Raw genomic sequence first — 27244 nt, 5'->3', positions numbered from 1 at the left:
AATAGAATTTTAGTTTAACACCTGCTTACCCCAGCCAGCATAATGATGGATGGCCAGTTCTACCTCCTTGTTCTCAGTGTGCTGATTTAATGCATGTACGTTTTACCCCAAGAAGGCAATGAAGAAGAGTCAGTGCACTACTTAAACTCCTCTTGCATCCTCTGCTACATGATGGATAGTCCAACAGGTGTTAGGAAAAGAGAAGTTTCCATAAATGGGAGATCTCTGAACAGAAACCCTGCATTTTTTGTTGTTGGGAAAAGGGAGTTTTGTGTTGTTGTTGTTGTTTTTTTTTTAAACAGTTTTTATTTTATTTTCATAAATATATATGCAAAACAAAATAAGACAAACATAAAATAAATAATGAGAAAGGATAGAAGGAGAAAAGAGACGAATGGGGAAGATGGGAAGGGGAGAGTCCACCAGTACCTTAATTGAGTTACAATTTAAGACAATTGTCTATATAAATACCAGTTGGTTGTCTCAAATAACTTGCATATAGACCAGGGTTTCCCAACCACGGTCCTCAATGCACACTAAAGCTGGCCACACACTAGACCAACTTACATCCAACCAGCCAACTAGTTGATTGGTTGGAATGAAAATCTGGTAAGGAATGAAAGCAAATGACAATCAGCAGTTTTCTCCCAAACTCCGGAAAATGGACTAAAAACTGTTGTTTGAACAAATTGTTTACATCAAACATTTAACAAACCATTTTCATCTGTTTTCTTTCATTTAGGAGCAAATTGCTGATCATCATTTACTCCCAGACATTACCAGATTTTCATTCCAACCAATCAACTAGTTGGCTGTTTGGATAAAAGTTGGTCTAGTGTGTGGCCAGCTTTACAGTCCAGGTTTTGAGGATAGCCATACTGGAGCACAGTTGACTTAATTAGTACCTCAGTTATTTCTATTTAACCATCTGTGCTCAACCAGGACTGTTGAGGACCGAGGTTGGGAATCACTGATATAGACGTTTGCTTTTCAATGAAGATACTCCACTTTCTGTAAGAAGTAACAACTCCCTTCTCAATATCAATAACTTTTAACAGAACTTGAAAAAGGAGGGGCTTTCACCATCCAAGGTGTTTACATTCAATCTGATTATAGTGTTTTGTGATGCCACTAATTTCATGTATATACATGCTTGAACATTTTTGTGTTATTTTGGCCACACATCTTAAGATTCTGTCCAACCAGCCAATTATTTGATTGGTTGGAATGAAGATCTGGTAAGGAATGGGAGTAACTGATGATCAGCAATTTGCTCCTAAATGCCAGAAAACAGATGAAAATGGTCATCAGACAAATTTGTTAAATGTTTGACCTAAACAATTTTTCAAACAGTTTTTGTCCATTTTCCAGCATTTGGGAGCAAATTGCTGATTGTCATTTGCTTTCGTACCTTGCCAGATTTTCATTCCAACCAATCAACTAGTTGGATGGTTGGACAGAAAATCTTTACGTGTGTATGCAACTTCATACCCCTTTTCCACCAAAATTCCGGGTCTGACCCGGAGTTGGAACAGAGCTCCTATCCGAATCAGACCCGGAGTTTAGCCGACTCGGGATATTCCCGAGTTGGCGCCGCTCACACCGGAGTCGGGTCTGCATAGACCCGGCTTTCCCGGCGTGAAAGTGGATGCTTGGAGATGACGTCATCTCCAAGCGCCACTGAAGCCGGACCAATCGGCCGGCTAGCAGCGCAATCCAGGTCATCGTGACCCGGAGTGCGCTGTTCTCGCAGCAGGGTTTCATGGGCTACGCCCGTGTTAAACCCTGCTATTTACCTGGGTTGGATTGCCGGGTCATTCGACGGCGATCCAACCCTCTCCCCTTTTACACCAGGGAGCTGCCCGGGTTTTAGGTCCGGTGTAAAAGGGGTATAAGGGTCATTCCATGGTAACTCACGTTACAAAGTGACAGCAAACAATTAGCAATTCCTCTATACAGTAAATAAAATAAATTTCACAGAAATTTTGCTTGTGATAGCCAAGCATATACTTGCTATGTCACTTTGTAACGTGAGTTACCATGGAATGACCCGACCGTTTTTCTTTAAGAAATATGTCCTGTAACTTCTAGTGAAGACACCGGTTTGTATGCCCTGAGTTGGAGCACCCAGTGCTTTCTGTGTCTATGGCTGCTGTCAGGGGTTGCCTTGTTTCTACTAGTAATAAAAGGAAACTCTACAGTAAGTCTTTTTATTTAATTTTTTTAGTAGCCCAGAACTTGTAACCAATCAAAGTGCAGGATTTCTTTGCTTAGTTTTGGAGTTAATCGAATCACAGTTGAGGTTGGTTTTAATTTGCTACTATGACAGGACGTGGGGGTTAATTATGCTCTCCTGGGTCTGTTATGTTGCACATATGTTGGGTATACTGTACTGTACCCTGGGACTTTTAGAGCGGTGCGGAGAGCATTTTATGTCAGGTGGCATAAAAATGTAACTAAAAGCAATTTGGCAACTGCTGACCTAAAATATGAGGTAGTGTTTTTTTTTTTTTTTTTTCGTTCATAACTTGTCACGTTTTATTATCCCTAGGTGTATCCCAGCTGTAAAAACATCTGGAATCACTGCAATTATGTATACACGCTCCTTAATGTTACAAACAACACTATAAAATGAGTTGTTACCAGTAATTAATACATATTATTGCACAATTAATCCTTATTACATAAAATGTTAGAAATGACACTGAGAGCTTCAATAGAAATTACACCGAACAGTGCTTACGTGCATGATCTATGTAGAAACAGTTGACGTGCCAGCTGCTGTTGAACTACAAGTGCAAGCATGCTTAGAGCTGTAGGGTCCCACGCTTTTTGCTCCATGTTTGAGAGGCCAGGTTTGTCATAGAGAGCAGCTAGATGTCTGGGTTGATAATGGAAGGGTATTATAATACAGGATTTCTCCGTTTTGCCAGTAAAGCACATAAACTACTGATATAATGGGACTGCCTCATTCTATTTTTAATGATACACATTGGCGGTCACAGCTGTGTTTTATATAGCTGCCATTGAACAGTGCACAGTTCATCTTCCAGAGCACTATAATTATCAATTATTTATATGGCACCACATTAATTCCGTAGCGCCTTACAAAGTACATAAACAAAAAGTTGACCAGTGACTTACAGTACAATGCAGGACAAGGACATGGATAATATACATTGCTACATTAGCAACCGTAACACCACATAAGCAGCAGAGCCTGAGCAAGCAAGTGCATTGATCACAAAATACGCGTTATACTGCGTTTTTAAGCGCTAAAAGCAGTGAGGGACTCAGTTTTTAATAATGTGGGGGTCCCGCAGGACGCGCTATGAGTTACTGACCTGTGTGAGCCGCTGCAGCCAATAAAAGTCCTCAGCTTCTCCCCAATAAATCACAGCAGTCCTCAGCGTCTCCTTGTCCAATCTCCGGCTGAGCTCTGCCAACCACCCTCCCACTGCCTCCTAACCCTGGCAACTGCTAGGTTATTATCGTGGGCTGGTGCTGATTCCAGGGCTCACTGCCTCTCTCCTGGGGACCCTCACCCTGTGTGACCAGCCACTGAATGTAATAGGCCCTACAGTGTCTGGTTGCGCAGGGCTGTACCATTGCGGCCGACACTGTACACTTGACTTGCGCTGCCCTCCAGCCGCCGGCAGCGGTTCTTGTGTCCGGCGCAGGTGACTGGCCAGCTCACTCTGCCTCAAGTCTGCCCTGTATCTACTGGCTGCCGGCATTTGCGCCCCTACTCAAATCATATGCAGAATCCAGGGCTAGAGAATGATAGCATGACGTCCTTTCCCCACAATCTATAAGATTTCACTCAGAGATAAGTAAGCTAACGGGGATGATATACAAGTGAGGGGATACCATCTGAAGTCCACCTGTGGCTGTCCACGCAGGAGGCCAGGGAGGTGGACACTGCCCGGAATAGAAGGGAGCTGGAGGTCATTCCCTACCCAAAGTACTGCCTGCCGCTAACCCCCTCCTTGCCCCAGTACTGCACCAGCTGCTATCTACACTTATCCCCTCCCTACCCCAAGTACTACCTTCCTCTAACCCCCCCCCTTTCCCGCTTCCTAAACCTAAGTCTACCGAGGGGGTGTCGTCCGTCGGCTTCCCGTCCTAACAATGGGCTCTATTCTATTCTACTCGATGTGAATAGCGCCGGGAGTGAGCTCCCGGAGCTATTAAATACACAGCGCTGCTAAGCCCGTCTAAGGAGTTCTTCTCGCACCCCTCCGGGGATGCGAGCAGAAACCTAAGAAAAGTCCAGGCGCGATGCTGTTTTCTGCCCATTGCGCCGGGAAGTTTAGTCGGAGAATGCCCGTTCTCGAGCCTGAACACCCTGTTTAAGGCACGAGAACGAGCCTTCCTCGACCTAACTTCGCACAGAATTGAATAGCTCCGGGAACTGATTCCTGGCGCTATTCACATCGCGTAGAATACAGTTGAGCCCAGTGTTATGACTTCTTAGTTGTAAGTAGCAAAAATACCTGTCCAGGACATTCCCAAGTCGGCGCCGTTCACAACGGAGTCAGGTCTGCATAGACCCAGCTTTTCCGGCGTTTAAGTGGACGCTTGGAGATAACGTCATCTCCAAGCGCCACTGAGGCCGGCCCAATCGGCCAGCATGCGGCTCGCTCCAGGTCATCGTGACCCGGAGCGCGCTGTTCACGCTTCAGGGTTTCACGGGTTACTCCTGTGTTAAACCCTGCTAGTTACCTGGGTCGGATTGCCGGGTAACTCGACCTGGCGATCCAACCTTCTCCACTTTTACACCAAGGAGCTACCCGGGTTAACCCTGCAATAACCCGGGTTTTAGCTCTGGTGTAAAAGGGGTATGAGTTGGAGCACCCAGTGCTTTCTGTGTCTATGGCTGCTGTCAGGGGTTGCCTTGTTTATACTAGTAATAAAAGAAAACTCTACAGTAAAGGTGCGTAAACACTGGGCGATTAAAGTGGACGACTGAACGATATCGTAGTCGTTCACTTTATTGTCCATTTTTTTTACCTAAATGATGAACGATAACGAATGACGAACGATGCGCGTTCCCGCAGGTCGTTCATCGGGCAAACATGCAGGCCAACCTGACGATATTGTCAGGTTGCTGCATGTTGCTGCATCTGAAGACCACCTGTGGCTGTCCACGCAGGAGGCCAGGGAGGTGGATACTGCCGGCCGAAATAGGAGGGAGCTGGAAGTCATTCCCTACCCAAAGTACTGCCTGCCGCTAACTCCCTCCTTGCCCCCAGTACTGCCCCAGCTGCTATCTACCCTTATCCCCTCCCTACGCCCAGTACTACCTTCCTCTAACCCCCTCCTTGCTCCCCCTGCACTGTTCCAACTGCTGTCTGCACTTACCGCCAGCTCTACCCCAGCTTCTCCCTTCCTCTAAATCCAGCTCTACCCCAACTGCTGTTTGCCTTTAACCCCTCTACCCCAAATGCTACCTAACCCCCCACTGCCAAAGCTGCTACCTGACCCCAACACTGTCCCAACTGCTGCCTGCCCTCATCCCCCATAATATGTGATGGGACCCAGAAACCATGGCGTAGGACCTCAATTTATTAAAGTGAGGGTTCCCTGGGACCCACAATTTTTTCTGCTCAATGTGATCACTGCAAGTGTTAGGTACCCTAGTGGGGAGTAAGTAGTAGATGAAAGTAATGTAAGGCGAAGCACAAGGGGGTAAAGGGCCCTGCTCGTAAGAGCTTACATTCTAAAAAGATACATTCTATAATAAGGTTGAGCACCTCCAGATGACTTTATCAGCATTTACATGCCCTCCTGCAACCTTTACTAAATACAATATATTGCTTTATCTATTTTTTTATTCATTTCTGTTCTTTCCAGCCACATTATATAATTATTTTCCATAGTTATCCTGGGTTCTTCTGTACTCTCTGCATTAGTTGCAGTTGTATCCAGAAACCAGCTATATCCTAAACTACAACCATAAACTTCTGCTGAACGGTATAAAAGACCGCAAGAAAGGGGAACATATGTAGTGACTGTTGCAGGATGACAAGCATAAAGCAATATTCCATTAATGGGAAGATCCATTCCTATGGGTGCTATGAGAACGCGAGGTGATGTATAGACAGGTGTCGTCCTCATGCAAAAGAAAACCGTTCTCCCTTGGTTAGTAGGACAAATGGCCCATTGGTTATTGTGTGCGGATACAGAAGGTATTCATGTTGTGTTTTGGTATAAACATTGATGTTTGTGGTTCCTGTAGGCATTGTATATAGACATCACGGAGAGCTGTTATTGGGTGGAGATACGCGTCACATTGGCATTTAAGCATCCGGGCTAATGGGTAGGAAACCTGTGACTCCCAGCTGTTGTGTACCTAGTATGTCCTGCCAGTCTTTGTATTCCCACAACAGCTAGAGAGCCACAGTATACAGCAGGGGTATTCAACATGCGGCCCTCCAGCTGCTGTGGAACTACACATTCCAGCATGCCCTGCAACAGTTTTGCTTTTAGGACATGCTAAAGCTGTGGCAGGGCATGCTGGGATGTCTGGTTTCACAACGCATGTTGATACTCCTGGTATACAGTAATATCAGCACTCTGAAGGAGCGATCAGGCCGAAATACTGTAAATCATAAGTTTAGTTAACTCCATTATAAATACGGGTTATAGTGGATGAATCTGGTTGAGTATGAGAAGCCTGTGGTCGGAATGCTGCTGGTCAGAATAACGACAGTGAAGATACTGACAGCGGTAGGTAAGTATAGTACGACTAACCCCTACCCTAACTCTCCCTCCCCGGAGCCTAAACCTAAACTCCTACCCTAGTGCCTAAACTTAACCCCCCTCTCCCCGCACCCTAAACCTAACCCCCGATACTTACCTTCGGGATACCGGCGGTCAGGATACTGTAGCCGGGATCCTGATGCTGTTACGATTCCGGTGCCGGTATTTAGACCGTCTGTATCCCGCACGCCGGGATGCTGACTACATCCCGATGACTCGCCTTCATTCCCTGTCGGTCATGATCAGCTTCTGATTGATCCCAATCCAGTGTTTATCAGGATGTGCTGATGTATTGGGCCCATGCATGCTGCTCTTTGCTGTCATCTAGGTCTTAATTGTTAGTCACTGGGGCACTCTTATGAATAATTAAGTATATTAATAAAATATAACTTTTAATATTTATCAATAAAATAATAGGGCACCATACGTCCTATCCACAGGATACAGATGATATAATAATCTGCTGTGATGATAAAACGGCAAAATATTTGGTTAAATCTCTATATCACTGGGTATATGATTGAAAAAGTATTAATTGTTGAACAAGTATAGTAAACACATATTAGCATTTCATTGTGAATCTTTATCTAGTGTTATATGCTACACCAAATGTATTGATCTTTACAATACAATGAATCTAACTGAATAGCTCTTGTTTGATAATTATTCACTCACCTATCTTGTGTTACACGTTATATAATTTGTATTCACAACATAATTAACGAATGTACGTGCAACAAATTAGGTGTGCTTATGCAACACTTTCTTTGAACACTTTATTTTAAACAATAAATGGACTATCCACTGAGATAGCCCTACATTTATGGTTTCTGCTCTGACCAGGTGCTGCTGCAACCCATTGTTATTACACCTACAGCCTTATATCACATGATTGCCCAATCTCGTCTGATCTTGGCAGCTAACCAGTGATAGACCTGGCTAGTACTTGGATGGGAGACCTCATGGGAATACCAGGTGCTGTAGGTTAAAAGAGGCTGATTGGGATTAACACGCACAGGTAGAGCAGCAAAACCTAATATGTGTTTACTATACTTGTTCAACAATTAATACTTTTTCAATCATATACCCAGTGATATAGAGATTTAACCAAATATTTCGCTGTTTTATTATTATTATATCATCTGTATCCTGTGGTTAGGATGTATGGTGCCCTATTATTTTATTGATAAATATTAAGTTATATTTTATTAATATACTTAATTATTCAGAAGAGTGCCCCAGTGACTAGCTCTACTTCTTCTTTGTACATGCACTTTTGAGCTTTGGGAGCACCACCAACAATATTTAATGATGTAATTTACATAGTAATAATAAATGGTTGGTATATTCCTGAAGAAAAAATTGTTCTGTGTGGATTTAGGATGTTAGGTCTTAATTGTTATCAGAATTTCAGTGTGTTTGGACACCTAAAGCCTAATGCTGGGCATCCACTATACAATTATCTGTCAGATATCTGTCCAATCTGGCTGGTTGGAATGAAAACCTGGTAATGTATGGGAGCAAATGACAGTCGATCATAAGGTTTTAAACGCTGAAAAAAGGACAAAAAAAATTGGTTAAATGTGTGTGTTAACCAATTTGTCTGACTATTTTTGGCTATTTTCCAGTGTTTGTGAGCAAATGGACAATTGTCATTTGCTCCCGTACATTACCAGGTTTTCATTCCTATCAGCCAGATTGGACAGAGGCCCTGATTCAGAGCCGGACGTTCTGACAGAGCGCTCGCTCTGAATCAGGGCCGTCCTTAATTTTTAGAGCGGCTCGCTCGTATAGCTGTGGGTGACCACCCACAGCTATAGCGAGCGGCCAGGAAGATTGTCGCGATGGTCAAGACCATCGCGACCATCGGGCTTGCGACGAGACCCTTGTGGTAGGGTCTCGTTGCCGCAAGCCCTGGAGTGCTTTTGGCTCTATCAGAGCCAAAAGCATTCCCACTGACATCACTAGTGATGTCAGTGGGGCCGGCCCCAGACGGTAGGCGTTCCCATGGAAATGCCTCCGTCTGGGCAGCCACGCCCCCGGCACGCCCACCAAAGGGGGCGTGCTGTCACTCACCATGGACAGCACGCCCCCTTTGGTGCGAGACCCGGAGCGACTGCTTGCCCATCGCTATCCGGGTCTCGCGCATGTGTGTGCATGTGCACTGGGCCAACATCAACCCGCTTGCGAGCGCTCAGCGCTCTCGAGCGGGTCTGAATCAGGCCCAGATATCTGACAGATAATTGTATAGTGGATAACCAGCTTAAGACAAATTTTTAGGCAAAAAAGACGCTTGGCGCAAGCAGAGTAAGACGGGACAGGTGCGCAGAGGAGGGCTGTTTGGCGTGACTCCAGCAATAGTGTATGAGGACACGTCTGTAGGTTTAGATGGTCATTCCTCTAGTAGGCAAGGTCTATGCTATGTAATGGTACTGGCTGATCATCGTCACCCCCATGTTGCAGAAAGTGTTATCCTCCTCTGATTGTTATGGCCTTCCTGGATGACACGGCCACCCATCCCAAGAGAACATGCAGCTTCCCTGGTGACTGGCTTAGCATGACACTGATGGGAATCCTGTGTCATGACTTTCTCAGTCACAAGACCTGAACAATTCCATTATTCTGGGACCATACCGGATACAGCGTCCACCACCATGAAACAAGCATCAGTTGGGTGACTCTTTATGCGTCTAGAATAGGGGTGGGCAATAAGTGCCCCCCCCCCAAGCTGTTGTAGAACTACACATACCAGCATGCCCTGCTACAGTTCTTCTATTTGGTTATGCTGAAGCTGTTAAAAGACATGCTGGATGTGTAGTTCAACAACAACTGGAGGGCCGCTTATTGCCCACCCCTGGAGAACAATGCTGCGTGCCTCATTTGCGCAGCGCCAGACGTTACCACACTTGCAGCCACATTACTTACGGGCCGTACTGGACGGATGTGGTGACCTAACGCCCTGTTAAGCAACATATATTGGTGGTCCTGTTTTTGTTTGCAAGTATATCGTTTTTATTGGGATGACCTATTAATTGCAATACGCTGCAAAGCCATTTTTTACTTTGATTATATGGGAAGCAATAAGCAGAAAAAAAACTTTCAATCTTTATATTAATGCATCTTGTGCGACCCTATGATTATACAAAGATACCCCTATATGTGTTGATGGGTTTGCACATATTCAAGTGCATAAATATTGGGACATTGACAGAATTTTCATATTTTTGCCTCTATTCACCACCACAATGGCTTTGAAATAAAACAAACAAGATGTGCTTTAACTGCAGACATTCAGATTTAATTTAAGGGTAATTACTTCCAAATTAGGTGAACGGTGTAGGAATTACAACGGTTTCTATATGTGCCTCCCACTTTTTAAGGGGCCAAAAGTAATGGGACTATCAACTCAAAAGCTATTTCATGGACAGGTGTGGGCTATTCCCTCATTATTTCATTATCAATTAAGCAGGTAAAAGGTCTGGAGTTGATTCTAGGTGTGACATTTGCATTTGGAATCAGTTGCTGTCGACTCTCAATATGAGATCCAAAGAGCTGTCACTATCAGTGAAGCAAGCCATCATTAGGCTGAAAAATCAAAACGAACCCATCAGAGAGATAACAAAAACATTAGGTGTGGCCAAATCAACTGTTTGGAACATTCTTAAAAAGAACACACCAGAGAGCTCAGCAACACCAAAAGACCCGGAAGACCACGGAAAACAACTGTGGTGGATGATAGAAGAATTATTTCCCTGGTGAAGAAAAACCCCTTCACAACAGTTGGCCAAATCAAGAACACTCTCCTGGAGGTAGGTGTATATGTTTCAAAGTCAACAATCAAGAGAAGACTTCACAAGAGGGAATATAGAGGGTTCACCACAAGATGTAAACCATTGATGAGCTACAAAAACAGGAAGACCAGATTAGAGTTTGCCAAACAACATCTAAAAAAGCCATTACAATTCTGGAACAACATTCTATGGACAGATGAGACATCTGTAGAGTAGAGGCCTGGCAGAGCATCACCAGGGATGAAACCCAGCGTCTGGTGATGTCTATGTGTTCCAGACTTCAGGCTGCAATTGCCTGCAAAGGATTTGCAACAAAGTATTAAAAAGTGAAAGTTAGATTATAGGATTGTTTAGTTTGTCCCATTACTTTTGGCCCCTTAAAAAGTGGGAGACACATATAGAAACCGTTGTAATTCCTACACCGTTCACCTGATTTGGATGTAATTACCCTCAAATTAAATCTGAAAGTCTGCAGGTAAAGCACATCTTGTTTGTTTCATTTCAAAGCCATTGTGGTGGTGAATAGAGGCAAAAATATGAAAATTCTGTAAATGTCCCAATATTTATGCACCTGACTGTATATTTTATGTTGTCTATAATATCTATTTCTATGTTTGGCCCTTTTTTGGTGGCTTTCACTAGTTCCAGAGCACTTTTGTTATCATTCTTCACCATCACCTTGTACAGATGTCCCCGATTTTGTAGTGGATGGGGACTGAACGACTTGTAGTCAATCTGATTTATTAGAACCCTCTCAGCAGTGCAGAGTAATTCAGGAGAGGTGTGGCAGGGACCTGATCACTTGTATGATTGCTTTCTGAAGATGAGACTGGGCAGAGGAAGGCGCAGGTTATGAGTGCCAGCCGCATCTATTGATGTGAGACACCTGTCAAACAGATATCGGAGCATTGTGATGTCAAATGTACCACTATATAAAACAAAGTTCAAACGTCCAACTTGTTTGTTTTAGTGACACTTTATAGTGTCCTCCATGTATGAGGTTAATAAAAGTAGTGTACACCCTTTATTTATAACATGGTATCACATAAGCCTAGAGCTCAGTAAGAACACGTGCTCTTGCAGGAAGGAAGCGGAACTAGACAGGTCCAGCAGTCTCTCGCATGCTCATCCCTCTTCAGATGGGGTTGGAGATGTGTCTATGCTGCACTGCTTCCCTTCCTGCACATTGGCTACATGCACCCAGTAAACATTGCTGAGAGAGGTGGCTCTGCACCCAGTCAGGATAACTGTATTTGAATAGTTTGGGGTCTTTATGCTCAGTCTGGTATTGTTGTCTTTCTTGCAGGCCAGCCTCAATGGTTCTGTCGGAACTGAAGCAGCTGTAGCACCTGACCAACAGAATCCACAACAGCAGCAGCAGCAGCAGCAACCACCACCCCCTAATGCCTGGCAAGTGATAAAAGGCGTCCTCTTCAGGTGAGTGGTCTCACCACATCTACCACTCTGTTTGGCTCTAGGCTGACAAATCAAGGAGCCAGCTATCCCTGCCCTCTGTACATTTACTACTGGCGTCAAAATTAGTGGAATCGCCACCATGTCTGGCTTCTTCCCTAGATCTTTAATGTGACATTTTAGACCAGTCTCCCATAGTGTTCACTCTAGGAATTTTTGAAGGCAGGATGTTGATCACCTAGGAGGGCACATCTGCGCAAGGTGCCTGAAAAGGGGTGTGTCCTCTCCAGGAGGGGTGTGGTCTTGTGGCGCGCACCCTTTCCATCACTCTGGGGATGTGCTCAGCCTAGTTCACACAAAGAAGACACTCATGATTAATATGGGGAACGGGTATCTCCTGCAATGAGCAGGGACATTAGACACTGTGTGGGTAACAGTACAGGGTGTACAGACAATTGCTGAGCTGGTACATAGCGGGGACACTCGAGACATCCACCTGTACTCGCACTGTGGGCAGGGGTCAGTATAGTCACCATGCACAGAGACCCCATCCCTTATTACACTGCAACAGCTTCCGTGCCCGGTGTTCACCTACCCCCAGCAGCTGACCCTGTTCTTGAAGTTGCAGAGTGGCTGCGCCGCTCCAGTTTGACACCTGAACCCCACTCCTGGCTGTCATGACAACCTGGCAGCGAATAAGATTGCACGCTGTCACCGGTCTGTCCAATCATTGCGCTGCAGCATGAAGTAGGCAGGAGCAAGTTAACCGAGAGGCGGTGTGCCACGGGCCCTCCAAGGTCAGCATGAGATGAACGAGGCACCAGGGTGCCTCCATAAGGGCAGGGCACATTTTAGCAATTTTAAACTTGGGCAGGGCGCAGCACCTCGCTAAAACAATCTAGTGGGAACGTTAGACTATTGATTACCCCAATTATGAGAGAATGTGTATAAATATATTCAATAGGTACTGATCAGTTCATCCACAGATACACAATGTTTACAAACTGTGGTACTCCTCAGTGACTTAGCCACAATATGGCTGCCCCTGCAGTACACCATAAGTACATAGTGTTCACTCTAGGTCCGACGTCAGGCAGGGTGGCGGACCTAGAGAATGGGCACTTCTGTGCGTGTGCCTGAAAAGGGGAGTGGTCAAGGGAAAGGGGCATGTCTTTGTGATGTGTCCCCCTTTCGTCACTCTTGGGGGCGTGCCCGGCACTTACGGTCGTCATGTCCGTGAGTGCCGGGCACACCCCAAAGAGTGATGAAAAGGCAGCCCTCAAGCGCTGCGGTCACTGTGAATTCACTGGCGGTGACCGCTGCACCGCTGTTTTCCCCACCCGTGGGACAATGCAGCCCGCGGCTGGGGACAGAACCCGCAGGCTGTTTTAGCAGGGCGCTGCGCCGGAGGGCAGGGTGCTTTCTGCCCTTTAGAAATAGGGCAGGACATGGCATCCCGCTGAAACAGTATAGCATGAACGCTAAGTACATTTCAACATGTTATAAGTATGTCTCTCTGTACCAAATACCCCTATAGATGTCCCAAATCACAGTGATTTCCTGGTCATGTTTAAAGGGATTTTACAATTATTGCTATATGTGTGGCTCAAAAGATCTTAAAAGGGGTTTTACACCTAAGTAGTATTGTGCCCAATTGCACCATAGTTCTGTTCTAGCAAACTAATACCTCTTTTCCACTTAAGTCCTGGGTCTGACCTGAGATTTGGCATATTGTTCCAAACTGGAGTAGACCCGGGACAGATCCGTTTTCCACTGCGGCATTCATTCGGGTTATTCCCGGATCGGCGCCATTCACACTGCACATGGGTGCAGTGCCGGAGTTTGGAGATGACATCTCCTTGCGCCGGAATGCAGCTCTCCCCGTGCTGTAAATGGGGCCTGGTTCGGATGACCCGGATTACCCGTTTACCCTGAGCCTTACCCGGGTTCTTCCCGATAATAACAATGCTCGCTTGCAGGGTTGGCTTCCCGGGTGACTGTAGCCGGGTGGAGCTGTTTCCACTTGCCAAAATCCCAGGTTGATGCGCTCTCATGTACTATAGCCCATGGTTTTGAGGCTATTGGGAAAGGGGTATAAGTGTTGGATGGGGTTGTATTTAGCAGGGTATCTGCACTTGTATAGCCAGGACTGTCTATCGGCTTCAGTGCTGCTCAGGACTCTCCAGAGGAGAGATCTGCTGCTGCTTCCATGATTAAAACCCGGCTGCCGGTTGGAGGAATTGTTGCTTTTGAATACAGTAACCGGTGGTGGTCCCAATGGAGGAGCCCTAACCAAAGTCCTTCTGTAGAGTTGGACACGATATGAGTTGTGAAAACCCCTTTAGTCAAAAGATTTTAAAGATTTCCTTCAGAAATATAATTATCTACGTTTTTTTTTATTTTAATTAGCTAATAGTTTGAAACCATTCTACCTGTGTATGTTTGGGCATATTGATCAATCCGTTCTGCACAGTCACAATATTCAGTTGATCAGATTGAGATACTTCTGTGAGTGATGCAGGTGTTTCCTAGCTGCGGGTGAGTGTATGTGTGGTGGAAATCTAAAGTTCTGTATGAACACTCCATTTTTGTCATGTAACCCGTTCGTAATGATCTATCTCATATCTATCTATCTATCCATCTTCTCAAACGGCGGCAATTAATGCTTTTTAAAAACAAGCAACTTGTTCTCCTCTTCTCTGAGACACTTGTAATCCTATTATATTGTAAATCTGTCTTTAATTCCAGTCTGTAATCCCATAAGAACTGGCCCTATTGCATTAAGCTGCAGATAATCCCTTTGTTCCATCTGATCTGTTAAAATGGCTTTACACCTAATCAGATCACTTGGTCATATTATTTTATATTCTTCAGGGTCCATAGGGCTCCACAGGGAGACATTAAGATGTGTAGGTGGGACCTGGGGGACCGGACACCCAACAGCAAAGCTTTTCAATCCCAGGATGCTCCGGTCCTTCCCCTATACCCCACCCATAGCCTGAGGGCACTTCAGTTTCGTTAGTGTCCGGCAGGAGCTGGATCACCATTATAACAGGGGGCTGCATTAAGCAGCCCAAGCTTTTATTTTATGATTTCATTTATTTTCTATTTTTACGTGGGCAGCCCGGCGTGGCACCTCAGCTGAACAGCTATGCAAGGCAGCCACCTGGTCTTCTGTCCACACCTTTCTAAGGTTTTATGCCTTTGATACATTTGCCTCTCAGGATGCTTCCTTCAGGTGGTAGGGTTCTCCTACCAGCTCAGGTGCGTTCCTGCCCTTGAACAGCTGCTTTGGGACATCCACAATGTCTCCCTGTGGAGCCCTATGGACCCTGAAGAAGAAAAAGGAGAGTTATGGTAAAACTTACCTTGGTTAACTCTTTCTTCGAAGTCCACAGTGCACGCACCCTGACGCTCCTAGCTTCTATGGATTTCTTCTCCTGGTCACTTGTTTCCTTCTCTGTGTGAGAGTGTGATTCCTTCGTGTACCAGTCTTCCTTCTCTCCTATCCTGCTCCTGCCTTGGGCTTGTTAATAAAACTGAGTTTCCCTCAGGCTGTGGGCGGGGTATAGGAGGAAGGACCGGAGCATCATGGGATTGAAAAGCTTTGCTGTTGGTGTCCGTTCCTCCAGGTCCCACCTACACCCCAATGTCTCCCTGTGAATCTTATAGACTTCGAAGAGAGAGAGTTAAAAAAGGTAAGTTTTACCATAACTCTCCTTTTTTTTTTTTTTTTTTTTTTTTTTTAAATTGTTAAATAAATAAATTGTGTAGGTGAATCTGCGGTGAATATCTATAGCATGTAGCTGTCAATAGAGGTTTTAATAATAGATGAAACTTCTTCCTAGATGGCAGTAGGATCACAGGAGACCTCCTCCAGCAGTGAAGGGTCCACTCTACCATAATAATGAGGAGTTAGCGCTCTATGGTTAATATGAATGCTTGGAACAGGCAGAGCAGTAAGTGTTTAGTTTTGGGTGACGTCTGTTTCAAACTTTAAGTAAACAAAGTTCTAGAATAATGCGATGCAACATAAATGGCATGTAATTATTTGGAAGACCTGTTCCGGAGTGACATGTAAATCTTACACTTCTGAATGAGGAGCACCTGCTAAATAAATACGTTCCTTTTTTAGTTACATGGACGGACTACACAGGTGTCTGAAATTCACTAGGCAGGAAATATTGTTTGTAAAGTTGAAGCCAAAGGGGTTTATTCAGAGTTGGGAGGAAAGCAAAAAAAAAAAAAAACACTTTGCATCTGGGTAAAACCATGCTGCACTACAGATGGAGCAAATATAAAATGTGCAGAGAGATTTACATTTGACAGGGGCATATTCTATCTCAAACCTACATTGCAGTGTATAAATAAAGCTGTCCAGCTATTATGCGCTACATGCAAAAGCAGCCAGTATTTGCCCTGCATGCAAATAGTAATGTATTTTCTCCACCTGCATTGTAACATGGTTTGTTCCAGGTACAAATTTACTTGCTTATTGCTTTAAGATGGGTATACACCTCCGACCCGCTGACCAATCTAACGATTGGTAAGTGCGTACACACCTACCGATCATTTGGGCGGACGTTTAAATTGCCCGCTCAGTTGAGATGTCAGTCACCAGTGGGTCCCAGCAGCAAGTGTACTGGCTGTTAGTGGGTCACATGTACACACAGCCAGACGTGCAGATATATCAGCATCAGCTGTTCTGCAGGCCAGGTGCGATATGTCTGTGAACAACGTAGTTCAGACGTATCGTCTGTATACACAAACCGATACACTATGCAATTTGTCCTTCGTCGGCTGATTGAACAAGCTATCACATAGTGTGCACCCAGCATTACCCTATTCTGAGGTCAGCCAGATGTCCATACACACTGGCAGATGTACAGATATATCTGCTAGATATAGCGTCATCAGCTAAGCTGGGCCGGCCAGCAATGTCTGTAGATGACAACGTTCACAGACCTATCTCCTGTACACACAGATGCACTATGCGATATGTCGTTCGTTGGCTGATTGACAACATATCACACAGTGTGTAACCAGCATTACTTGCTTATTTTGCTTTACTTTTAATTCAGTATTGGCCACAAAGTACGGAGGTTTGCATTACGTGTGGCCATCAGGTGGGAGTACTGATCTATAGTTTTATTTTTGTAGGGAGTTGTAAAGGAATTTGGGGCAAGTTGGATATAAATGGGATATGTTTGTGTCTTTGCATACAGTCCATATATGGACATTTAGAGTGACCGCATTGAGTCATCAGACTTTCTCTCCCCGGCAGTAACTTATAACTGACTTCTCCATCTTCTCTCATACAGGATCTTTATAATATGGGCAATCAGCAGCTGGTTTCGCAGAGGATCTGCTCCCCAGGACCAAACCACATCTCCCGGAGCTCCCCGCCCCCCCAGCCGCAATCTTTTCCCTAAAGACACTTTAATGGTACCCTTATATTTGTTTGGCATACTGAGAGTGTGAGATGAATGTGACCTGTCACTGATAGATCTAGTAAGATGTGGTGTGTGATGACCTGAGTCCTTTCTCTTTTCTATAGGACCTCCATGTGTTCATCTCCGAGAATGAACATTTCACAGAGTTCAACTCCTCTACCGCCCTGTTCTGGGAGCAGCGGGATTTGGTGTACGGGGACTGGAGTAGTGGATTTAATGGAGATGGCTGCTATGAGCAATACTCTGAAATCGATGTACCAGAGGTAAGTGCTATGTGTGAGAGGGGTGGCCTATTGCCCCTTTCCCAATGGTGGCTCTAGCAAACCAACCTGTTCAATATGATTTTGTTTTGTCTGTTATCTGCTTGGGATTCATTTTACATCACTATACTGTAACCGCATTCACCAGTAGGATGATCAGCTGCTGCTCCCACACATAGTAATCCATTGCCTGAATAACCTTAAATATATCGGCCGTGTCTGCAAACGCCTGTCGGGAATATGTGTCTTGTCTAATTTATTCTGGAAGATTAATAATTATCGCATGCTCTGGGCAATGCTATAGGTTTTACCTTCCATCCTCCAGCTTCCATGTAATATGATCGCTGCTCCTTATCACTGCGTGGTCACCTACACAGCATTCAGCCAAGCTTTACTTACACGTAGAGGTACACTTCTGCATATGAGCTTGAGCCACTAGGGGGCTCCAACTCCCACTATTTGTGCCACTTGCTGTTCTGTGGTTGAAAGCACTTGGATAATTATTTGCATTGGGTTGCCATTTATACTGCTATCTTTTTTTATGAACATATCTCTTTTATGAAGTCCAAATAAGTATTTAATGATTGAAACAAATAATTGCTCTTTCTGTAGAACCAATAATTGTTCTACAAAGCCAAGAGGCGTGCAGAGGGCCAGGTCATGTAGTTGCAGGCTGGATGAAAGTGCCCAGCTGTGTTCTGATGTGTAACCAGGGAACATGGCCCTGATGATAGTCAGCACTTTCTAAACAATAGAACTCAGATGAAAGATCCATGCTACAAGCATTGAGGCCATCTGTGGCATTGCAGGTCCCTTTTAGAGGTCAGGCCATGCTTTGCATAGCTTCATAAGTTACAACCCTTACACACACACACACACACACACACACACACACACACACACTTTGTTTTGAAGCAGACAGGCCTTTGGCGTTGTGCTTTTATATAGTTACGACCAATATACCCCGCATTTCAATCTCTGCAGTAACCCAAACAGATTGTATATGATGCAGTGCAGACATTTCTCGTCCTCCCCACTTGTGCCTAATCCCTGTACTTCACTGTGGTTTCTCTTGGCTTCTTTTCAAAGCACTTGGCAATCTTATCCATGTGTTTACATTCCTTGTGTGTTACACTTGGCAAATAAGAGTAACATTGTGTAACAACTGTGATCTGCTTCTCCTTTGTCTTTTTCTAATATTATTTTCTTTCATATTGGGCACATTCTGGTATACATTTTGTATGTAAAGTTATTTCCCCTTGCCCTATAGTTACTTGTGATTGACGCTAACCCAGAACGAATGTTCCTATTTATTAGTTCTGTTTCCTCTAGTAATTAACTTACATACCTTAGTGGTAGGTAATATATCTCTATCTCGCTATATATATTCTTTAATCTTTTATTGCATTTGTATCTTTTCTATCATTTTCTAATCCCTTTATTCTTTTGCACACGTTGTCCTACGCAGTTTTGTGACCTTCGCAGAATTGGTGCAGGATAAAGCTGGGTACACACTGGGCGATGGGCCAGCATATCGGATCCTGGGTACACATCAGAACGAGGTAATGAACGACTGAACGATACCTCGTTCCGTCCTTCATTACTTTCAATGGGGCCGCTTATATAATTATGCAGCACGGCCATCCGGACGATGATGCAAGCAGCTGCGGGAGTGCGCATGTTGGCCGTACACACTGAGTGACGCTGCCGATATGTCGTTCCGAATCGTCCGGAAACATCATATCGTGCCAACATCGTCTCAGTTTGTACCCAGATTAGTCTATTCTACTTGGCAGGAGAAAGCTTTACTAATGATCACTATAGTGTAAGCAGTGCTTACCTGACAACTAAGGCCCGTATTCAGTTTGAGGCAAAAAATCCAGACTTTTCGCCTGCTGGACTTTTCGCCTGCTGGACTTTTCGCCTGTTTTCCAGGCGGAGAAGTATCGGGCGCGTGCCCGGTATTCCCCTTATTCAATTTCAAAGTAGGCGAAATCGGGAACCGGCGAAACTTGGATCGGCGAAAAAAAAGCGTTAATTTTCGGGAAATAATCCTAGGACCCCCTTAAAGATGTCCAGACATGGGGGATCACTATGGGTACCCCCGTTTTTGCCTGCAGAATAAAGTCGGGTTTTTAAATAGCCGCAGCATGTGCATAAATGCGGCTTTGAAGAAGGTGATGCAGAAGATCATTTAAAAGTTTTTTGGGGAAAAATAACTATGGCCATCAAATTTGGGGCACATGAAAATGGGTACAAGCATATTTTTATGTCCCTGAAATGATTTTTTTTAATTCTTCAAAAATGCACCTGCCGCTACTCCCGCAATGAAGAAACCACCTGCCGCATATAAGGCAACGCCTCTGGACTCAATTCCGCTAATTTAGAAGTATGTTCCCTATTTTTATTTTATTTTTTTAAACCCCAAAATGTTAAATTTTTGGGGTGTCCTTATTTTTTTTATTTTATTTTTTTGAGCACATCGTTTTAAGGGGGCATTCCCAAGGATGCAGGCTATTATTATTATTATTTTTTTTTTTAAGCCTGCACCCCTAAACCCCAATTCTGCACTTTTTTTTTTGCCAGCAAAAGGCAAGCGAAACATTTTCCCCTTATTTTAACATTGACTTTTCGCAGTAATTGTGCTTATTATGTATATGTAGGGGTGACGCTTTACGTCTTGTCTCTCACAGGGAGTCCAGAACAATGGCTCATTTTACATTCATGTATACCTGACCAAGAGCGGCTTCCACCCGGACCCCAGCCAGAAGGCTCTGCACCGGCAGCTGGCCACTGTGTTTACATCTCGTAGTAAGGATACATTTTGTCCCTCTGTCTCTTGTCCCTCTGTATCTCTGTGTGTAGAACAATCTCTCATGTGGCTCCTCTTTCTCTTGCAGTGCTTAACAAATACAAGCGCAAACGCTTTCTCAAGACCAAAAACCTTCTGACGGGAGAAACTGAGGCTGATCCAGAGGTTATCAAGGTGGGAGGCCGCCTAGTTATCTAGCAGTCATTTATTGTATTGGTCCCTTATGCAGTAACCAGGAGCTGTGCGTTTCCATTTCAGAGAGCTGAGGATTTCGGTCCTATTGAGATAATCTCTCACTGGCATCCAAATTTAACAATTAATATTGTTGATGACCACACTCCATGGGTGCAAGGCAGCGTCCCACCACCTCTAGACCAATGTAAGTGGAGCACCAACATTATATAAACTCTTAGTCTTTAACGGCACATTTATGACCATTTTTATAGCATTCCGATGTAATACAGGAATAGATTGGTATAGAAGTGTGTGCAGAAAGGATTCCTGTGTTTACTACAAGTAGCACAACCGTTCTAATTGCTGCCTTTTGTAGGGGTTGTGTGTTCTAAAGATTCTTGTCTTAGGACCGCTTGTATAACCCCCCACTTCTGTGCTTCTCATAGCATTGCTTTCACATTCTTAACATATACTTAGTTTAGGGGGAAGTTAGCAGAAGGGGAACCTCCTAGGGGCTCCTTGTGACTGTATGCAAACAAGACACTGTTTGTTATATAGAAATGGATTACCCAGTTTCTGCCTATGTCTGGATTCTCCCGTGTTTTGGGAGTCATAATTGACTCCCTGGAGAGAAGGGCACCCTCCCACATCCTGCATCTCTTTCTTGTGAAGTGGCCCCAGACCTTGCTTCACTGTTAATCATGGTATTCTAGCTCTGATGTGTGACCATAGACTTGCAAGAGGCCATTTTTGTCATCCAACAAAGATCATAATTATGGGGTCTATTTACTAAGCAGTGTTAGGAGACAGAGTGAAAAGTGATAAGGTGCCAGCCAATCAGCTCCCAACTGCCATCTCACAGGCTGTGTTTGAAAAATGACAGTTGGGAGCTGATTGGCTGGCACCTTATCACTTTTCACTCTGTCTCCTAACACTGCTTAGTAACTAGACCCCTATATCATTTTCAAAATAAAGCTCCTCCACCTCCTTAGCTTCTGTGACCAAATAAATTTTCACATGCACACTAGTGTCCCTGTCCTCTTAATCTACCCTTATTCCTTAGCTTACGGGTGGGCTGTTGTTTCAGCTAGGGGGCCACTTGGAAGGTTTTGGTGTACTGTCGAAAGCCATATGCAGGGGTAACGGACCTGATTGCTTTGCAGCCCCCGGGCCGTGTTTTGCTCGTGCCGCCCTCTGGTACCAGTTCTCACTGTTGAGACGGACCTCTTCCACCTTCATGTAATTAACACTAAGCCCTTCAATTCAATATCAAATTGCATGCACCTTATTTTCTTTCATGGCAGCCTTTAATGTAACATGATGATCAATGTATCATGATGTACTTCCCCAGCTCCACACCAGTAATTGAGTTCTGTGCAAGTCATGTTTACCTCAGTAGTCCATCAGTTAGTTCCCAACCATAACAGTAAATTAGTACTTCCATTTCCCCCTTCCTGCAGTGGGTAGTGATCCCTCATGTCCTGCACAACCAGCAACCCTCCCACACAATCTGAATCCTGATTCACCCCCCCCCCTCTTTTTGTCACACGTATACATCAGTCAGTACTTGCCCCCTTCATAACCTGACACTGATATTTGCTCCACATACATGCACCTTGTATGCACAGCCCACAACATTGAACTCCCTGCTCAGAATCATCCCATGTAAACTGAACTCTGGTCACTTCCCCCAGTGGGTAACCCCAGGCGGGTGCCTTCCCATGGGCTTGAAGATACGAACGTACAAGAATATGTTCACTCCAGTCACATATATGCCCACAGCACATAGCCTATCACAGCCCCAAGTTTACACCATTTGCATGACTTACCGGCTGCAACATACACCCAAACTTGAATTTTAATCATAGGTGGTGCACGGTGGGGAACCTGGAACCTTGGGCCCAGGGACATGCAGCTCCTATGTAATGGTGTCCCAGGGCAGTGTGTCTTTGGAGCCTCTTTGCGTTTTGTTGCTGGGCACAATGGCTCCACCACCTCCTTGGCTGCACTGACCGCAAAGGCTTCACCACCTCCATGGCTACATTGGCTGCCATGGCTCCACCTCCTCCTCGGCTGCAATGGCTCCACCCCCGCCTTGGCTACACTGGTCACAGTTGCTCCACCCCCTCCTTAGCTGCAGTGGCTGCACCCCCTCCTTAGCTGCAGTGGCTGCACCCCCTCCTTAGCTGCAGTGGCTGCACCCCCTCCTTAGCTGCAGTGGCTGCACCCCCTCCTTAGCTGCAGTGGCTGCACCCCCTCCTTAGCTGCAGTGGCTGCACCCCCTCCTTAGCTGCAGTGGCTGCACCCCCTCCTTAGCTGCAGTGGCTGCACCCCCTCCTTAGCTGCAGTGGCTGCACCCCCTCCTTAGCTGCAGTGGCTGCACCCCCTCCTTAGCTGCAGTGGCTGCACCCCCTCCTTAGCTGCAGTGGCTGCACCCCCTCCTTAGCTGCAGTGGCTGCACCTCCTCCTTAGCTGCAGTGGCTGCACCCCCTCCTTAGCTGCAGTGGCCGTAATGGCTACACAGCCTGTAATGGCTCCACATCGTCCTTCGCTAACGATAATCTCTCCTCCAACACAGATGTGAAATTTGATGCCGTCAGTGGTGATTACTACCCGATCGTGTATTTCAACGACTACTGGAACCTTCAGAAAGATTACTTCCCAGTAAACTCCAGTGTAACCAGTTTGCCCTTGCGGCTGTCATTCTGTCCCCTGTCCCTATGGCGGTGGCAGCTCTATGCAGCTCAGAACTCGCGCAGCCCCTGGAGCTTTCTTGGAGACGATATGTACGAACAGTCCGATGAAGAGCAGGACTCTATTAAGGCAAGTGATGCTTACACCTGGTATAAATGATAAGGTACAGAGGGCACCATATACTGCAGACGGGAAACTAAAGCTGGATACAAACTGGGCGATATATTGGCCGAGTGATAACTCGCGAGCGCGTTGGCGGGTGTGGCGTCCCCCCTTCCCCTGATATGTGTGAAACGCGTCGTTTAGACATAACGCATCTGCTCTGCAGCACAGCATATGACCTAACGATACTTCCTTTGAACCTCTATATACCCCTTCCTATACCTTCTGATATCCTGCCTATAAACCTCTAAGGATGACGGTATTTTGCGCACGCAGTTATACAGTAAATAAAGACTCCAGACCTAGAACCTGTGGTTCCAAAGCACAAAGTATTATTCAAGTAATAGTACAGTCAGTTACACGCTAGTTGTAAGTACAATTTAGCGCAAAGGAATTATACAGACCCAAGTACAGTTATACATACGCAGCGCTCTGAACCAGATGTAGGCATCAGCAAGAAACCCCTCGTCAATCAGCATTCAGTCCGAAGACTAGAAACCCAGGGTCAGAGCACACATATTTATACCCCCCAGAAATAGACAACACAATACAGAAGTTTGTTGCTATTACCATTGGTCCTAACGGAGAGAGCATATGTTACAAGGCATTTAACAGGTTGGTTCAAATAGACACAATCCAGCATCTAACAACTGGGGGTCTCTGGTTTCCTGCCTCATGCAAATCCTAACAGTTGGTCATATAATGTACATTTTGTTGCTTGAAGTCTCTGCGGTCCATAAGTTGACAATGCCTGTTGCGATCTCTACATCGATGTTACCGGAATACTGTTGAGAGAGTACGCATCAGTACAATACCAAACATGGCTTACTTAGCACGTATAAAACCTTAGTTACAAAATAATCTTTATTTCATAGCAATTATAGTAACTGTGCATACTTGAATCTTATACCTTAAAGTTTATGGAACCTTGTATGTGGATATGTAATGTGTGAGCTTGGGCGGCCATTCGCAAAATGGCGTCTTGCGATCTCATTTCGAAGATGGCGTCTTGCGGCAAGTCGCAAGATGGCGTCGCTGCGATTCAATTTTAAACTGATCTGGTCTCAGCCAATAATCCAGCTTCGACAGGCCAATATATCTGCAGATATTTTGATGCATCTGCTGGCCTGTGCGGCGGTCAGCTGGCTGCTCATAAACTTGCTGCTGAGTTTGACAGCTCAACTGGGCGGGCAAATTTAAATGACCACACAGTTGTGATATTGGGGGAACACATCGAGCGGCCGGTCGGTGATCGGCTGCTGTGTCGGCGGATCTTCCCGTCTGCACAGCGTGTACTCAGCACTAGGGCTATGCTGTCAAGCAATAATATGGGACTGTGTCTTTCATATGTTTAGTAGACTTGATCTATATTCAAGATCATGCAGTCTTATCAATTCACTAGGAGACAACATCTCAGGATGGGCCTCAAGCATTCTAGGCAGTATTGGTTCCAGCGGTTTAGGAAACATTCCCAACAAAGTGTTAGGCAGATTTGAATATTTGTTCAGTATATGCAGTAAATTAAATATAATTACAAAAACCAGCTCAAATTGTGATTTTTAATATGTGACCTGCTCAGCCCCCATTCTCAGAGCTTTACAATTTTATAAATTGTGATTATTTAACTTTCTAGGTGGCTCTATTGGAGACAAACCCCTACCTCCTTGCTCTAACCATCACCGTGTCCATTGTACACAGCATCTTTGAGTTTCTGGCTTTCAAAAATGGTACGTGTGTTTTTTATTCCTGGATATTGCTGACCCAAGTCATATGATGGGACAAGTAATATGTATTGTATATTTGATCTCATTTGTTTGTTTCCTTCCTCTCTCAGATATCCAGTTCTGGAACAGTCGGCAGTCTCTGGAGGGTCTCTCTGTGCGATCCGTCATCTTTGGAGTATTTCAGTCCCTTGTGGTCCTGCTTTATATCTTGGACAATGAGACCAACTTCGTGGTGCAGGTCAGCGTGGGCATCGGTTTGCTGATTGACTTCTGGAAGATCACCAAGGTTATGGATGTCAAGGTAAGGTGCATCTCCTATGCAGACTATGTTGTATTGCAGTGGTTCCCACACTCTGGCTCTGATTCAGAGCCGAACACTTTGAAAGAGCGCTCGCTCTGAATCAAGGCGTTTTTTGGGGGGGGTTTTTGTGCGGCCTCCTGGCCGCTCGCATAGCTGTGGGTGACTGGGTGACCACCTACAGCTATAGCGAGCGGCCAGGATGATGGTCTCGATGGTCAAGACCATCGCGACCATCGGGCTTGCGACGAGACCCTTGTGGTAGGGTCTCATGGCCGCAAGCCCCAGAGAGCTTCTGGCTCTAATAGAGCCGGAAGCTCTCCCACTGATATCACTACCAAACGGTAGGCGTTCGCTTGGGAACTCCTCAGTTTGTGAAGCCACCCCCTGGCCACGCCTCCCAAAGGGGGCGAGCTGTCAATCACCATCGACAGCTCGCCCCCTTTGGTGCGAGACCCGGAGCGACGGAGCGCCTGTTGCTAGCCGGGTCATGCGCACAACGGAGCCGGCTCTGTCGTGCTCATGCCCAGTGGGCAAACATCAACCCGGTTGCAAGCGCTTAGCACTTGCAACCGGGTCTGAATCAGGCCCTCTGTCCTGAACAGTATAGGTTATCCATCATTAAGCACACATGATTTAATTGGTACCTCAGTCAGTTTGATTATACCATCTGTGCACAAGCATGGATATCCTTAAAACTTGGACTGATTGGGTACCTTGATGGCCAAGTTTGAGAAACACTGGTGTATTGGGTGCATACCCTTTCTGTATTTCTATATCCCCTTTAGCCGCCAACTATAATCCGCGAATAGACAGCCCTGTCAGCTGCCGCAGTGCGTTTCCCTCCACCTGTTTTTGTAATACACTTTTACAAATATGGAATTATCAAAGACCTTCTGTAGTACTAAGGGGAGATGTATGATCATGGCCATTAAAGATCTTAAAATGCATGCCCTGCATCACCCATTGACGAGTAGAAGCGCCCCGCTTCTACTCGTCAATGGGCGATGCAGGGCATGCATTTTTACCACCCGGATGTATTAATAAGGCAGTGGCTGAAGTGTAAGCGAGTGTTATCTCACCTCTCTGGCCAATCACACACTCCTTGTTTTGGCTGCTTTCACCAGAAGTTCCAGCAGCTGTTTAGAGCGGGAAAAAAAATTTATAAGCACAATTCCTGTCGGCATATTCTGACCGCCAGGGACAGTGCTGTGTGTGCGGCAATGATAACTGCAGCTGTTGGATAGCCGTTGTCGGAACGGTCAGTGCCGCCGATTGTACATAACTTGCCAAACCAGATCAGCCCCCTTCATGCTAATTACTTCTCTGAATTCATGGAACCGGTAACTGCAGCACATAATGTACAGAGTTACCGGAAATACAGGTAACAACCCTTCATACATCTCCCCCCTAAATTCTTTGCACTCTCAGTTTAAAAGGAAAAGCATCCCCCACTTTATAGTCCCCGCTCAGCTGAGGCTGGAAGTGCTAAACATGTTTGTTTCTTGTTATTATAACTTTTTTACATTGATCATTTCTTCCCATTTACACATAGATACCTTATATTAAAATAGGTGCTTCTATTTATGTAAGTTATTAAAGCCATGAATAAGCCTGACTGTTCCCAGATGTTTAGTTTCAGGTCCCAAACATGGAAGTACTGGCTGGGTTTGATCAGACACGACACGATTTAGCCTA

The 27244-nt window shown here is 45.2% G+C and overlaps 1 protein-coding gene and 1 pseudogene across 1 annotated transcript in view; both read left to right on the top strand.

Moving 5' to 3' along the window:
• Window positions 1-27244, top strand: part of CLPTM1 (CLPTM1 regulator of GABA type A receptor forward trafficking) — a 43761-nt gene that overhangs the window by 3777 nt on the left and 12740 nt on the right. Inside the window, exons 2-10 of the mRNA XM_088454330.1 lie at window positions 11863-11993; window positions 17291-17414; window positions 17527-17685; window positions 20376-20493; window positions 20583-20668; window positions 20753-20873; window positions 23247-23491; window positions 25158-25251; window positions 25359-25549. Of these exons, the coding sequence (XP_088310456.1) occupies window positions 11863-11993; window positions 17291-17414; window positions 17527-17685; window positions 20376-20493; window positions 20583-20668; window positions 20753-20873; window positions 23247-23491; window positions 25158-25251; window positions 25359-25549 (1269 nt within the window). The remainder of the gene's footprint in view (window positions 1-11862; window positions 11994-17290; window positions 17415-17526; window positions 17686-20375; window positions 20494-20582; window positions 20669-20752; window positions 20874-23246; window positions 23492-25157; window positions 25252-25358; window positions 25550-27244) is intronic.
• Window positions 7635-7752, top strand: LOC148480485 (5S ribosomal RNA; annotated as a pseudogene).

This window comes from Taudactylus pleione, unplaced genomic scaffold (genome assembly GCF_031769625.1).
Source record: "Taudactylus pleione unplaced genomic scaffold, aTauple2 ptg000612l, whole genome shotgun sequence".
In the NCBI taxonomy this organism is placed as follows: Eukaryota; Metazoa; Chordata; class Amphibia; order Anura; family Myobatrachidae; genus Taudactylus; species Taudactylus pleione.
Note: the sequence above shows the minus strand (reverse complement) of the source record. Positions and strands in the feature narration are given on the sequence as shown.